The sequence below is a fragment of the Ziziphus jujuba genome, chromosome 4, assembly GCF_031755915.1.
Source record: "Ziziphus jujuba cultivar Dongzao chromosome 4, ASM3175591v1".
In the NCBI taxonomy this organism is placed as follows: Eukaryota; Viridiplantae; Streptophyta; class Magnoliopsida; order Rosales; family Rhamnaceae; genus Ziziphus; species Ziziphus jujuba.
In genome coordinates this window covers 25,912,425-25,928,123 of record NC_083382.1, presented here as the reverse complement: position 1 = coordinate 25,928,123, position 15,699 = coordinate 25,912,425, and the positions used below count along the sequence as shown (strand labels likewise).

The window sequence follows — 15,699 nt, the reverse complement described above, 5'->3', positions numbered from 1 at the left end:
CAAGAGAAAAAACTACATAAACAAGAAGAGTATTTTATACATATTATTTTTTTTTTATATTGTTAAAATCTAATTAATTATAAAAATAGAATATAAAAAGTTTAAATTAGATTTGAATAGTATTATTTTTCAAAAATAAAAATAATCAAAGATAATTAGCAATAAATGATCAATTAAATAATTTAAAATTTTAACAAAATCAACTTTTTATGTTTTCAAAATAAATTAATAATTATCTTTTATTTAATAAATATATATGTATATATTAATTTATCTTTTATTTAGTAAATATATATGTATATATGTATATAATTGATAGGAAAAATACTTTTTGGGGCGCCAAAAGCCCCAATAAAATGCAGCCCTATGCCTTAGTGGCCAATGCCTTAAGCTGGGCCTGATAGGCTGGTAGGTACCAAATATAAAATTTAAATATATATATACATAATAATTTTATAGTGCAGACCTTATTAAAATTGATTTTTTTTGTGTTTTTTGAAAAAAAAATGTTAATTTTGCTGCGTGCACATATACAGTAAAGTTAAAAAAAAAATTTTTTCAAAAAATATTAATTTTGATGTGATTTGGATACTAATTATCTATATTAAATAATTTTTCTATATATATATAATTGCTTTCTCAGAGGGTCTACCAAAAAAATGCTAGGTGCAGGCTGATGGTCCAAACTTTAATTTAGCCAGGCATATAATATATATATATATATATATATATATATAGATTAGCTCCTACCAAATTTTCATAATCACATTTTTTTGAGAGAGGAAGATGAAATAATTAAATTACCAAAAAAAGAAAAAAGAAAGAGGAAGATGAAAAACTTAAGAATGGCTGGGATACTTTACTGACAAAGTCTTTATGCAGATGGTTGACAGCACATGCGAGATTTACACCTTTGACAACTAACCTAAAGTTGGGTTTTCTCTTTTCTCCTCTCCAGGAGATTGTTTGGTGTTGCTCTAAAAAAATTAAAAATTGAAGATAAAAAATAAAAAAATAAAAAAATAGTTAAAAAAAGAGATTGTTTTGCGTTTAATATATATATATAGTTTCTAGACCATATGAAATTTTTAAAAATCAAAACTTTATTTTGCTTTTGAATTTGATTCTTTTTTCAGAAAAAAAGGTTATAAACTAGTTTAATAAACTAAAACCGTTCTAAGCTTGTTGAGAAATTAAAAAAGATTAATGAAACAACTTATAAAAAATAGTTGTCGAAAGCAGAATCCGTTTCTTAACAATGTAAACTCAAGGAAAATAAAAATAAAAAACGTTGTCATATTAGTTATAAGGTGGCATTGTTTTACTTTTTGAATTTTCAAAAGAGAAAATAGAGAAAATGGGTTTTAATAGAGAAAATGGGTTTTAGTATTTTTATTTTTATCTTTTTTTTTAAAAGTAAAGGAATTAAGAGAGCTATGGTAAAATTAAGAAAATGGAATTGGGAAAAAAAAAAAAAAAAAAACAGAGAAAAATAAAGTAAAAAGGGGATGAGAGAGGGCTTGAGAATTTACAAATTAAAATGGTTTCCACACTGATTCTTTTGTTCTCTTTTGTTATAGTTTTTCTTTTTCGCTTCAAATTTCCACGCTGATTCAGGCATTCCGAATGATGTCCAAGAAATGAATCCAGCTTTTCAACGAAAGAAAAAAATTATAAATATATATATATATATATATATATATATCAAACTTCCCAACAAGCGATTACGTTGAATACATATACAGAAAATTTGGCCCCCGTTCTTGTTCTATATAATTAATTTTAAACCAATCAGAATCAGGTGGCACATTTCACTGCTCACTTTTAGCAAATCATTCCGCGTTTCCTTTATACTTGTACCCTTTTCCAATTTTTTTTTTTGGTCAATTTTTATTCTTTTCGGTTTTTTTATTCATTAAATTTATACCCTTTTCGATTAGTTTTCAATTAATTGGAAAATTACAAAACAAAGATGTACAAAAGCCTTTTACAACTTTAGTGGCACCGACTCTACTTTTAAAAGTAAAGCTATGACCCCTATAAGCTTTAATTCAAGGCAGGCACTTTTTCCCACCTTCTTGCGAAAAACAAAACAAAAAAAAAAAAAAAAAACAAATTTCCACTGTTTTTTCGTGGAAAAATTGACAGCCACTAGATTTTTCTTTTTTAATATATTGTAGAGCTCTAATGAACCAATTTCAATAGGAAACTCATTTTCGATTTGCTTGTGTAAACTATTTACATTTATATTTAATAAAATATGTTAAAAAATTTTATAAATAATAAAAAATGCCATTCTTTCTCAAATATTATTTGATGCCATTTCAGCTTGCTGACTAAGGTTGGCAGCTAAATTGAGTCTTCGAGACCCCGTAACATAAGAATTCTGAGATTAAGAAAATTAAAGCAAAATCTATAAAGTTGGAAAATCGTTCATACTTAGATATTAAAGAAAAGGGTGTATACTTCATTAGAATCTCAATCAATCTAACTTTAATGAATATTATGCACACTATACATCTAGTTTGACAAATTTCTCATACCACTTCATATAATTTTTTTCGTATCAAAACCACTCATTAATTTTTTTCCCCCATATATATCCTAAACAAACCATAAAAAAAAAAAAAATTCCTAAAATATTCACCCCGCCCCGCCCGCCCGCGGCGGCGGGGGGGGTGGGGGTGGGTTTTACTTCAGCGAACGGCGTCGTTTCTTCTCCTGGTAACCCGAATGTAGCAAAAGACGGCTGCAAATATAGCAGTAACAAGGCCACCGATAATGACACCCCCACCGGCCATGGACTCATCGGAGTGATGCTTACCCAACCGTCTGTTTGCCGGAGCCTCAGCAACTTCCGTCGTGTTCTCTTCCTTATTCCTAGATGGGTGGTCCGAAACACTGCCAACAGGCTGATCCGACCCACTATTTGAAACCTCCGGTTTTTTCGATTCTGATTCATCATTACCCATAACTTGGACCACCAAAATCCCAGCTACAATAATCAACCAGACCAGACCAAGCTTAGCCTTAGTCATCTTAATTTTCAACTTTCCAAACAAAACGGTGCGAAAGACAAATTAAGAAAATGAAAGAGAGCTGAATGGAATATTGGTTTTTGGATTCTTTGTTTGCAACTGAGGAAGTACTAAATGTATTACCAAAAACAAAAAAACTGAGGGAATACTAAATGAGTCAGAACAAACACACACACACACACATATATATATATGTGGATGGCTTAGATTTTAGGGGTTGGACGTGTGGTTTGAAGCTGAGAGGAAGGTAAGGTCGATCAGTCTGTGATCGTGTTGGGAACTGTGTCCATGTGATTTTTTTCCGAGAGAAGGGAAGGGGCTAGGAAGGTGGGATTTGAGAAAGTCTCGTATGGGAAAAGAGGGAGGGTAAGTGTGAATGTTTTAGTGTTCACAATTGTTACTTGTCTTGATAATTAGGGTCAATAAATATATCGCATTTAACATGTGAATTTAAGAATTAAAATACTAAATAAAAAGCCAAACATTTAACATTAATTTGTTAGTCTCAAACACATGATAATTACTAATAATAACAAATATTATTTTTCAAATTATTTCATGAACATTTTTTTTTTTATCATTTTAAAATTTTTTTTTCTAAAATTTAAAATTTTTTTAAATATTAATGTAAATGATATAGAAAGTCTTACAAATTCGGTTAACCTAACCAGGTGAAACTTAAAAAAAGACATAATGCAAGAATGGAGTCAATAAATGATAACGAGTAAAGTCGGTTCGGTCTACCAAATGACAGTTGTGGTTGGAGAAACTACAACTGGATTACATTTGCTTCGGGGCTCAAGACCTTTGCCCGTTAATGCTTTACTATTAAACACTACCACCCGGCAGCTAATAATGACTGTCTGTGAAAGTTCATTTTTTATGTTTGTTTTATTAGCTAACAAATAACATCGGATTCTATGAATTTTACATTAGTTAAAAATATATATATAAATGAGTTAAATAATTAAGGGTGCCATGATGCCCACACCGACCTTAGCTCAGTTGGTAGAGCGGAGGACTGTAGTGGGAGAAATACCTAATAGCCATCCTTAGGTCGCTGGTTCGAATCCGGCAGGTCGGAGTTTTTTCGAAATTTTTTTTTTTTTAATTTCTGCATAAAAAACCAATATATGTACTGTTAAGTCAAACACGACACAACAAAGATGAATAAAAAAATAAAAGTAAGATTGAATGCTGAACTTTGGGTTGGTTGGGTTAGTGGGGTCCAGGCGTATCATTGGGCTAACCTAAGAAGAAGACGTTAATTTCAATAAATTTCAAACTTCCGAATGCTTTGCTGGCTCAACCATCTTTCTTGGGAGACTGAATAGGACTACTGAATAGAAGTAATGGCATCTTTCCTCTCATAGCTTGAAAATGACAAGACATCACTGGCACTAAACTTCTATTTACTCATTATCTATGTTATATCTTATTTTCTATGGATACATGCTTTGCTTTTTAATGCTCTAAACCTTTTTTTCTGTTTTTTTCCGGACCACGAGAGCTATTTGTTTTGCTGTTTACAGCTGGAGAACAGTAGGCGCAAATTCATCCATAAACTTTTGTTGCCAGTATTGTGATGTACTATGTGTTATATGCCTTAAAGCCACCCTTAAAATAGCAAATTAGCCATAAGGAACTTTTATTTATTAATTGTTATTATATATATATATATATATATATATATTTTTTTTTTTGGAAAGGATTATTGTTATTATTTACAACATTTTTTTTAAACGGATAATTTTTTAAGTGTGAATATAAATAGTATGTTAACTTAATCAACTTTATTTAACCTATTTATTTATTTATTTGTTTGTTTGTTTAATAGCCATAACAAACACTTCATATATTTGCTTAATTGTAAGACCAATATTAAAATAGTCCAGTAATTTACTATTATTATCTCAAAGAAAGGATCTAAGTGAGCTTAAATCTCTAAAGCAAAAAAAAAAAGTAATAATAAAATTAAATTGGTTGGTGAAAGAAATAAAATATTACTTATTGCTGATTTGGTTTTCAAAGTTTAGTAAAGAATGAATAAATTGACAAATAATATGTTTGCATTAAGTATTATCCAAGAAAATTACTGTCTATGAAGGTGATGAAAACAGCAATTCTATCGGTAGTTGTCTTTCTCTGTTAGCAAGATCTGCTTAGCATATTGTAACTTTTTATGTGTATTTAATACGAGCGTCCAATAATGAATGTATGGTGTTTTATTTAGGGCCTTGGCTCCCCATTTCACCAAAAAGAAAGTATCAATGAATGTATGGCGTAACTAATTAATTAATGAGCAGGCTTAATTAAAAGGGTTAACAATCGGGTGACAGGTGAGAGTATAAAAGTTAATTAATAAGCCAAATAGTGAAATAAAAATAAAATAAGTAAACACACATAAAAATAAAATAAGTAAACACACAATACAATGCTGATTTCAAAAATTTTGTAATTTTGTGGGGAATGAGACTTTGACTTTGGTGCAGAGTGTGATGAATGGTCGGTGGTAGCTGCTAGCTAAATTGCACTTAGACTACCCAAACCCAAAAATAAAAATAAAAAATTTTGTATGAAGTATATATATATATATATATATATGATCAAACCAGTCAACCATCCCAAATTACGTATGAATTATTCATTCCAAATTAATAATAGAAAAATTGTACCCCATAATATCCATAGTGGATATAAAATAAACAAATGGAAAAGAAAATTTCATAAAGAAAAAAAAAAAGGAAAATAATTATTTTAGATATCTATATATTTTATATTAAGTCCGCTTTAACAAGTGATGGAGTTCATACTTTTTGGTTCTAACTGCATAAGAAGTCAACACGTCTAAAAGACAGCATCCATCAACTATTTATTTTTGTAATGTAGGAAATTAGAACTTCCTCATAAAGTTTCGGAACTATTTATTTATTTATTTATTTATTTTTTTTTTTTGAGTTACATAAAGTTTCGACACCTGGGACATAAAGGAATGATACATACTATTTAATTTTGTTAATTATAGTTTAAAAAGTCTCTCTCCAGCAGAATTTTCACTAATTGAAAGGTTATTTGTATTTACCCTATGTATTAATCAAATTGTATATTCAATTTTTGAATTTAAAATGTTTTAATTTGTATTTTTAATTTATATATTATTTCACATTAATTCAATTTCAAAAATTAATTTTAAAATTTCTAACGAAAAGTTAAAAGCCATGGTCATTTGCATGGCATATTACCTCTTTTTGGAAGGAAAAAACAAATAGATTGAAAAAAAAAAAGGCTAGTTCTAGTACACACACAAAAAAAAAAAAAAAAAAAAAGGAAAAACAGAAAACAAAATGAACCCAAAAAAAGTGATGGAAAATCAAAGAAAGAAGAGAAGAAAATAGAATCATACGAACATAATGTCAATTAGACTTGCTATTGTTTTGAAGGATGTCTCCTTTAAATGTTTCATGATAGTGTTTAAGGAGATTGGGGAATGGAGATACAGGATGATAGCGAGTTGGCTTTTTATCCTTTTTTCCTTCATTCTTCTTGCTTGTTCTTGTTTTGGGGTTTGTTTGTTTTTCTATTTTTTTTCTCCTTAGAAAAATGGGTCAACTAACTTTATTAACTCTTCATTAATTAATTTTGAGAACAATTTGAGAATTGAATCAATGTAAAATAACTTGCAAATTAAGGCTTTATATTGAAAAGTTTTAAATTTAAAAGTTCAATTAATATGCAATTTGGCTAAAATATAAAATAACAAATGTTCAATTAACCCTACTTAGAAACTTTTATTTAAAAAAAGACGTAATTAAAAACTGTATGCATTTATAAAAATTTCTCGTAAGATGATTTATGATTTTTTAGATTGAAATATGCATATTAAATTTTAGCGCTTATTTGGTAAGGCTTTTTCTTAAAAAATTGATTTTAATTGTGCATAATTGGTTTATATTTTGAATGATAGTTTACATTTTTCATCCGGTTCTATATGTAAAGAAACTAGCTCTAAGATTATTTAAAAAAAAAAAAATCAAATTGGAAATTATTTCAAACTATTTCTAAAATGAAGCACATTTGCATAAACATTTTTATTTTGTCATTATAAATGGCTAACTAAAGAAAGAGAGAAGAAAGGAAGGAAACAAAGAAAGAAAATTAAAATAATAATAATAATAACTATTCAAATAAATGCAAAAATATAATAACTATTTCATAATATTAATTTTTGTCTATTTCTAGTACATTTTCAAATAAAGAAATAAATATTTCCAGAGAATAGATAATTCTTTATTTAAAATAATATTTAATATTTTTTAAAGTCTCATAATTATTATTATTATTATTATTATATTCTTATTTAAATAAGTTTTAAATATATCTTTGCTATATTTGTAATATATTTAAATTTAAATGGTTTATCACATTACAAAAATTATATATATAAATATAAAAGTTGATGTTTTATTAATATCAATCAAATTTGATATTTTTAAAGGCTAAATCTTGAATTTAATTTTTTTAATGTTAGCAAACATATGAATCATTATTCTTTTTTAAAAAAATTTAGAATAACTATTTCATTTTTATGAGAATAATGATTTTGTAAACCAAAAATAACACTGGACATTATTTTTTGTTATTTTATTTTGTTTTTATTTTTATTATTATTTTTTTATTTTCTAGGGTGGGTGGGTGGGGAATAAAACGAATGGCCTGGATTTTTCTGTTCAGCGAGACTTATCATGTTCTTCCATATGAAACCCACATTGCCGGGATTCGTGGATACAGCCAACACATCCGCCATTTTAGTCCACAGCCCAATTCTATCTCTCAAAACAAACAATTATTGAAATTAGGTTTCATTCATATAACAAAATTGCAAATTGCACGCATTCGCCTATATTTTGCCTAAGAGGATCTCTAATAAAACCATGGATCGCTATTTTATTAAAAATAAGAAAAAAAAATTATTATTTAAACAATTTAAAAGCTCATAATAAAGATTTTATAATTTTATAATCACAATGTCCGATAAGGTAATGATATATTAAAAAGTGACATACACATAAGTATTTACGTTTTATAACAAAATTATATGTAAAATGTAAAGAGAGTCATACTCACGTCCATTTAGTTTAATGTTTCAATATATTTTTATTAATTTTTGAAACTTTTCAAAAATTAATATTTAAAAATAAATTAATAATATAATATAATTTAGTGATATAATAAAAAGTGAACTTTGTAATAATCTAATAAATCATAATTTTAAAATAATTTAATAAAGGAAGATCAACTTGGCAAATGCGTGTAAATAATTAAACTTATTACACTGTCAAGATAAATGATATATAAAGAGAAAAATATTAGATAATTAGAATATTTTGTACTATGAATACTTTTTCTTATCAAATTAAAAGTTATTTTTTTAATGGAAAAATTATTTACTAAGTCATATTACTTATCGAAATTCAAGAATCACTAATCCAAATGGGGCCTCCTAGATGAAGCTCCCAATTTGGATTTGGAGATGGAGCCTGTCATGTGTGGAGGGGGTAGTCGGTAGGTCCACGACAAATCAAATTGTAGCGGGCCTCGACTATTACTTCTTATGATCTAGCTAGGCACTGAGAGAGTTCCAAGTGTTTATATTTAAAAATAAATTTTTTCTTTTTTTTTTTTTTTTAAAAAAATAATAATAATCTTATAAGGAAAGGAAGAGGAAGTACTATAGTAAGAGGTTGTTTTTTTTTTTTTTTTTTTGGTTGCTATATGGCTTTTAAAAAACACAGAGAAAAGGAACGTGAAAAGTTAATATTTAGTGATTTTCATATTAGCTAGAAACACATATATTCACGGCGTCGAAAATTCTTTCACATTTCAAAGAAATGCAATCCGTACCATTTCAGGGTAACATTGTCATTCTCAGCTTCACTTAAAAGGAATTATTATATATTCTGAAATTCCAAAATGCACTTATTATGATTCACTTTCTTATAGAATCACATACTCAATGTTGTTGTGGTACAGAACTGGCACTTTTTCGTGTTTCTCTCTGGAAATTGAATTCCAGATCCTACCCTTTTGAAGGTCAAATTAATTAGACACAATATCATTGCAAAAACTGCGATGAGGCAAAAACAAATTTTAGTTTTCGAGTTGCACTTTAGCAGTGTACCGGAAATAGTTGCTTTGATTAATTCAAACGACTATCCAACTGCAAAAGACAAATTCAAAAATGTGTGTGTGTGTGTGTGTATAAATGTGTATATGTGTACATACACAATCGATTTTGATATATACAAATATGTCTGGTGTGAGAAGCATCTTCCCTTGAACTCTCGTAAGTCCCAAACAGGTAATCAGTCCTACCTAGTCTCCATTAGCCCACAAAAACCACGTTTAGAGATGTAAGTTTCAGAATCTTTGCTTAGACAATGCAGGGATTTTCATCTTGGATGGATTGGAGAAGAATACCTTTAGCCATTCTAGTTGGTATTAGACTTATGATTTTTAACATATTTATTATTTTAGTCAAGGTAGTTTTGTCTTTTACTTTGCTTGTTAGCCTATTTAAACTCTCTTTGCATTATTGTTTAGACATAATTCACAATAAGAAAACCTAGTATTTTTTTTTCTCTTCCTCGTTTCTCCTTTTGGTTTGCATTGTGTTGGATATATTTAACAGCCTTGGTGACTTACTATTATGTTCAAATGTTGATATCCTCATTTTTGTATCGTGTTGATTAGTTGTTTGGTATGTTTGAGGCCTAGTTTTTTTCCTCTCCATTAATAGGCTTACATGTCAATTTGCAATTGTTTTTATTAGCTGTTTGCTTGTTTAACATATGTAAGGCCAATTTCTTTCCTCTTTGTTAATGAATTTACATGTGAAGAGATATACTGAAAAATATATTTGATATACATTGTTAAGTCCACTTCCAACTAACTATAACTTTTATGATTGGTGGTGATTTAATGCTTGGATAATAAGGAAGACCAACCCCCATAATGCATAACTCCATGGCACTGTTTTTTCTGTTTGGTTACCCAGAAAATGAGAGGAGGTACATCAATCATGTTCATGGATACTATTTAACAGACATGATAATTCCACTTTTTTTGTAGTTGTTACTGGTGCAGCAGACATGGACCCTTTTTGATCAAACAGACAATTGGATTTTTTGTGATTGGACATAAGAGGGGCATATCTTGCAAATCGGACCCTCGTGTGTTGCAGTTGCTGGTGCTGGTACTGACTAACAAAATTTGTCCAAATCAAAGTTACAAAAATACCATGCATATCTTAACCAAGTGTCTTGGTGGTTGTATTGTCTTCCAACAGATCGGATTTGCATTGATGTTTATCACTTAAAGATTGCCGTTTCCTGTGTATCTTAACCAAGATTCTTTGCTATGAATATTAGGGGAGTGTAAGTGGCTAATCTTTCGTTTGTTGAAAAATCAAAAAACAGAGGAAGCTCCTTACAGAGCCATCAGTATTGAGTGGTTTTCTTTGTTTATTTTTTATTTTTTATTTTTTTAATGTAAAACAATATATTTAACATGACTTTAAGGGCTTTTGTTTCCCGATAATTTTCCTACTTAAAACAAACAAGAGTTTCATTTTTTATTTTTATTTTTTTTTTCTGCCTCATTTCTGGGATTAGCTATAGCACCATATTTGCACTTTGCCTTGGCCTTGAATTAAGATTATCAGTTCTTCAGGCTCCAAGTCAGAAAAATGAATTTCAAGCTTGAACATATACTTGCATTAGTTACCTTTTTTTTTTTTTTTTTTTTTTCTTTTTTTTTTTCTCTCTTTTTTTTTGGCTGATAAAATTAGGTGTTGTGTTAACCAAAAGAAAACAAGCTAAATTAGGTGTGGTTACGTTTTTCTGATGATTGTACACACACATTGTGGTATATCTGGCATTCATGATGCAAATAATTCTTCAAAATCACTAGCTTTTAGAGACCGGGCTCTCTAACATACAATCGTTAAACAGATTGAAGATCATAAAAGGATGGACTCAATACAGGCATTAAACAAGAACAACCAGAGAGTTACTTGTCCAACCATTAAGTGTCAAAATTACATTAAACGTTACTTGCAAACTAAGCAAAAACTACGCTGTAGTCAGAAATCATCCAAGTAGGAAAGCAAATACCCCAACAATCAAGTATATAATGAAATTAGATATGTCACCAAAAAATGCAAGAATTGATTCTTCATTCACTTTCTCTATCCCCGTCTTTTTTAACGAGATGAATAACATTTTCATGGTTCACTTCAGCGGAAATAGGATCCACCAGATCGTTGGCACCACAAACTTCCAAGGATTTGGAACCAACAGGAGTTGCCAATGAGGAAGACCCTGATAATGCACGAACAGTAGAAGAATCCTTTGATAAATTGGAAATAGAGATATTAGGAAAGTTAAGGCGAGCTCCAGATCCATACATGGCCCTTGCAGCTTCATCATAAGCAAGAGCAGCTTCAATTGCTGTTGGAAAGGTACCTAGCCAAAGCCTACTACTGCGGTTTGGCTCCCGAATCTCTGAAACCCACTTGCCCCATGTCCTCTGCCTGACACCTCTGTAGTTACAACGAGAATTCTCAGGCCCTCCCTTACCTTTCATACATCCTTTCTTTGACCCCTTGGCTGGAACTCTACGAATTGCTTTTCCGTCATCATTAGAAGAATCAAGGTGGTCATTGTATTCTTTCCACCTAGCAAGAGTCTCGGCCACGGATTTAGATCCATTCCATCTAGTATGGACATCTTCCAACTTGGGCATGCAAATTGATTTTTGATTTGCACAAGAAATAAATCGGAAAGAGATGGAATAACCTGTTGAATTCAAAGAGAGGGCTTAACGTTTAGAACAGATGTATTATTCATGGCACAGCATACATGTACTAACAAATCCAAACATTTCACGGACCAAATAATATAAAACAAAAGAAAAGGTTCTTCCATAACGGTAGAACCTGCTAAGAAGAACGTTCTACAGTATCCAGGACCCCCCTGGAGTCAGAAGGCTCCAGGCAAAAATAGTTGAAAACCAGCGCAATGTTTATCTCCAAAAGCAAGGTCATAAGGAAGACTGGAACCATCTAACCTTCAGCATTATAGCATTAAGTGTGATTAAAGAAATTATATAGCCCCTAATTGCGCTTCATACCAATTATACAATTGAGGCACAAAATAGCATAAAGTAATTTTTATTCCCTTTTTGTACTGATCAAAGACAAATGTGAATCATCAGTAAAACATGGATAACTTTCAGGCAAACATATAGTTTTGCCTGGTAAGCAGAATTATCCAAAACGCTTTTCTGGGGCCTCTTCTACTTTGTTTTTGACACAGACATCTCCACAACAATCAATTCTCTAAAATATAAATAACTTTCAAAGGTGAAATTTCATATGCCATATAGCTTTCCACTGACTTTACAATGTAGATAATCAACCATAATTTTCTTCTAGTACTTCCTAGCAAATTAAACTATGTAAATGTCATTTTAAAGCTAAAGCTAGTTAAGTTAGCCAAATCCATGGTTTGTGAGATAAATCAGCACACAAACACTTTGACATAAGACATAACAATTTAAGTATCCAAATGATACCTAACAAAAGAGCAAAAATAATACAGATGCTTATAAAAAGGAATCAGACAAATATATTCACTTAACAAACAACTAATATTTGATTATTGGATTTAAAGTTAAAAAGAAAAAAAGAAAAAAGAAAAACAGTTGAAGTAGCTCTATAAAAGAACGTAAATCTAGAAACAAAAGAAACTAAAAACACAAAATTTACCATACCGAAAACTAAAGGAGACCCTAGTCTTCCCCAGTGGAATTGGGCAATTGGATTCGTAAAACTCAACGAAAAAGAAAGCAGAAAATTTGGGTTTTGGGTTTTACTGAGGGAGTGAATTAAAGAGAAGTCAGAGACGAAGAAAAAAGGGAGGAGGGACTAGCGCTGAAGAAGTTTGCGGGGCACGACAATTACGAAGCAAAACACTGACAGCCTAATTGTCCAATTTATCCTCCAATGAGATTATTTTACTTGTTCTTTTTTTAAAATTTGGTTTTTTAAATATGGGCTTGGGCTTCAACATTATGCAGGCCCTATTCATAAACTCAACAACTTGGGCTGAAGCCCAACTCATTAGTTTAATTGGGTGTGGAAGATGAGAGGATTTTGATAAGAGATGGGGGATTAAGATCCCAATTTGCATTATATAGTTTATAGGTCCAGTTTATGGTGAGCATGGTAGGTCTAATTACATGTAATTTATAAACTTATTATCAGAATTATATGTTAGGTGACAAGCGGCACATTCGTAGCAAATTATTAACTTTGTATGTGCAATGTATCTTTCAATGGGGAAGAACTTTCTATGGCTTTCAGTTTTTAAGCTCTAAATTTACACATACAAGTGGATTTTTGCAATAATGCAACTTTCTAAGACCTGAAAATTCTAATCTTCTATCTTGATAGTTTTCTTTGTTTTAGTAGTTCTGGCAACTATTACATGTTTGTTTTGACATGAATTGTTTAATTGTCTTTGTAAAATAATAATTAGTTTGCTGCATTCTTGGAAGTCTCCTTAAAAGAGATCCATTTTTAAATTTTGCCTAAAATCTGTTTTGAGTTGATGTTTATCCATCTTTTTTGTTTTTTTTTACCATGGGCTTTTAATATCTTTGGTGACCCACGTTTGGCTCCTTCTATATATATATATATATATATATATAATTGATTAATTCAAAAAAGAAAAAGAAAAAGGAAAACTGTAGTTTAGCTTTAATTGTAAATCATCATTATCAATGTGTCTTCTGTGGATGTTGACGCTTTACTTGTTTTTTGGACTCAAAACAACGTTCAAAGGTGTTTCAACCATGAAATATGTGTGGATGTCAATGCAATATGTCTTTTCGGGCTCGATTACTATACTAATCATCCTCCTTTTTCTTGAAAGACCATATTTCTTACGGCCACTTTTTCTATTTTCTCGGCATTGAGGTTGTAAAGTAAACTTTAGCCAGTAAGATATTTTACCAACTTCTAGGTGGCAAAGAATTTTATTTTATTTTATTATTATTGTTATTATTATTATTATTTTTTTCTGCAAGATTGCTTTTATTTTATGTTAATTTTCCTAATATCTCTGATAGAGAATCGGACGGTGATATATAACAATCATTATGTTACCAGATTAGACTTCAAGAAAAGAGAACCAACCAATAAGAGAGTGGTTTTTTAGCACTATGAACCAAAAAGACTGTTAGTCATACTCAAATAAAATAAAATAAAATAAAATACTCATACATGATCATACGACCAAATGTGACCCGTAGTTTTTTTTTTTTTAATTTTTAATTTTTAATTTTATTCTGTGATCATCAGGCTGCACAAACCTAAAATCTCACATATAAAAAAAAAAAAAAATAGAGATATTGTCGTTAGGTTGTTTTTATAAAGATAATGATATCCATAATTTGCAGAGTAATTTAGTGGGTTAATAATATAACTTTGCTCACTAATGCTTTTTTAATTTTATTTTATAAATTGGGGTTGGTCTCCTAAGTTTTGAATTGAGTTTAATTAGACCTTATTGGTTTCAAAAATAGAATCTATCTTTTCAATGATTTGAACCTTTTTTATTTTTTTTCTCTACCTATTCTATTGTTTTTTTTTTTAAATTACAAATTACTCTAAATCCTGTTATTTTTATAATTCATTGAAATAAAGATAAAATTTCAAGTTATAAAAAAAAAAAAAGAAAAGAAATGAAGATAAATTTGAGGGGGATAGAAAGGAATTATGCCCGATTTAATTTCTAGAATATTTCAGATATAGACAAGAAAAACTTTTAAAAGTTGAAAAAAAAAAAAAAAAGATGGAAAACAAAGCAAAACAAAACAAAATTAATTAATAATTGTTATATCAGCTAAGCTACCGGTCCTACTGTTAATAAATAGCAATACAACTAATAATGTAATAACATCCAAAGCGCTCGCTTAATCAACTTAGTTGGATGCTATCAGTCTCTTTTAACCAAAAAAGAAAACAGATATAGTCCCTACCCCAATATTTTTTGTTGTTAACAAGTCCCTACCCCAATATTGAAACCACTGGAGGAGGAGCTTTAAATACTGTTTTGATAGTGCAACAAATTGAGAGGACCATTCTACTTTTAGAGGTCGTATTACATTTATGCTAATTAAGAAGGGCCTCTACTGAGTCATGATCCTCAAGAAAAAGACTACTGTCCAGTCTTTTACCTTTCATCAATGGAGTAGGCAAGCATGACCTCCTTCATGTCCTTTTTTTTATATTTTAATATAAGATCCGTGCTTCGAATTATTGATACCATAACACAGTGTGTCTTTTCAATTTATATATAATCAATATATTACTACCAAAAGCATAATATAGAACACAGTAAGCCATCGAGTAGAGTGGACTAAAAAAGAGGAACCCAATTCAAAAGAATGACCCAAAAAACAAAAAAAAGTAAAAACCACAATGGTCCACCACAACAACTAACGGTGTTTTTTAGCAACTCAATCATGTATAATCCATAGTGGTTAGTATTAATTCCAGCACAGGTTTCACATGTCGGTGCAAAGAGTTAGCATTTGT

The 15,699-nt window shown here is 29.7% G+C and overlaps 2 protein-coding genes and 1 non-coding gene across 4 annotated transcripts; 1 reads left to right on the top strand and 2 right to left on the bottom strand.

Annotated features, from left to right (window-relative positions):
* Window positions 1-2,446: 2,446 nt before the first annotated feature.
* Window positions 2,447-3,404, bottom strand: LOC125421924 (uncharacterized). Its single transcript, XM_048472077.2, has one exon. The coding sequence runs from the start codon at window positions 3,036-3,038 to the stop codon at window positions 2,697-2,699; it is 342 nt and encodes a 113-aa protein (XP_048328034.2). The 5' UTR covers window positions 3,039-3,404; the 3' UTR covers window positions 2,447-2,696.
* Window positions 3,405-4,028: 624 nt separating this feature from the next.
* Window positions 4,029-4,122, top strand: TRNAY-GUA (transfer RNA tyrosine (anticodon GUA)). The gene is made up of 2 exons: window positions 4,029-4,065; window positions 4,087-4,122. It is a non-coding gene; the product is annotated as a tRNA-Tyr (tRNA).
* Window positions 4,123-11,048: 6,926 nt separating this feature from the next.
* Window positions 11,049-13,074, bottom strand: LOC107416896 (putative dehydration-responsive element-binding protein 2H). Of its 2 annotated transcripts, none has more exons than XM_016025447.4 (2): window positions 12,870-13,074; window positions 11,049-11,893 (listed from the first exon to the last, which is right to left on the bottom strand). In XM_016025447.4, the coding sequence occupies exon 2, from the start codon at window positions 11,838-11,840 to the stop codon at window positions 11,271-11,273; it is 570 nt and encodes a 189-aa protein (XP_015880933.3). In that variant the 5' UTR covers window positions 11,841-11,893; window positions 12,870-13,074; the 3' UTR covers window positions 11,049-11,270. The 2 variants fall into 2 exon arrangements, with proteins under 2 accessions (XP_015880933.3, XP_048327972.2); XM_048472015.2 differs by lacking the exon at window positions 12,870-13,074 and adding an exon at window positions 12,034-12,788.
* Between the last annotated feature and the right edge of the window lie 2,625 nt (window positions 13,075-15,699).

Coding starts and splice junctions, on each gene's coding strand:
- LOC125421924 (XM_048472077.2), bottom strand. CDS start 3,038: ATGACTAAGGCTAAGCTTGGTCTGGTCTGGTTGATTATTGTAGCTGGG.
- LOC107416896 (XM_016025447.4), bottom strand. CDS start 11,840: ATGCCCAAGTTGGAAGATGTCCATACTAGATGGAATGGATCTAAATCC.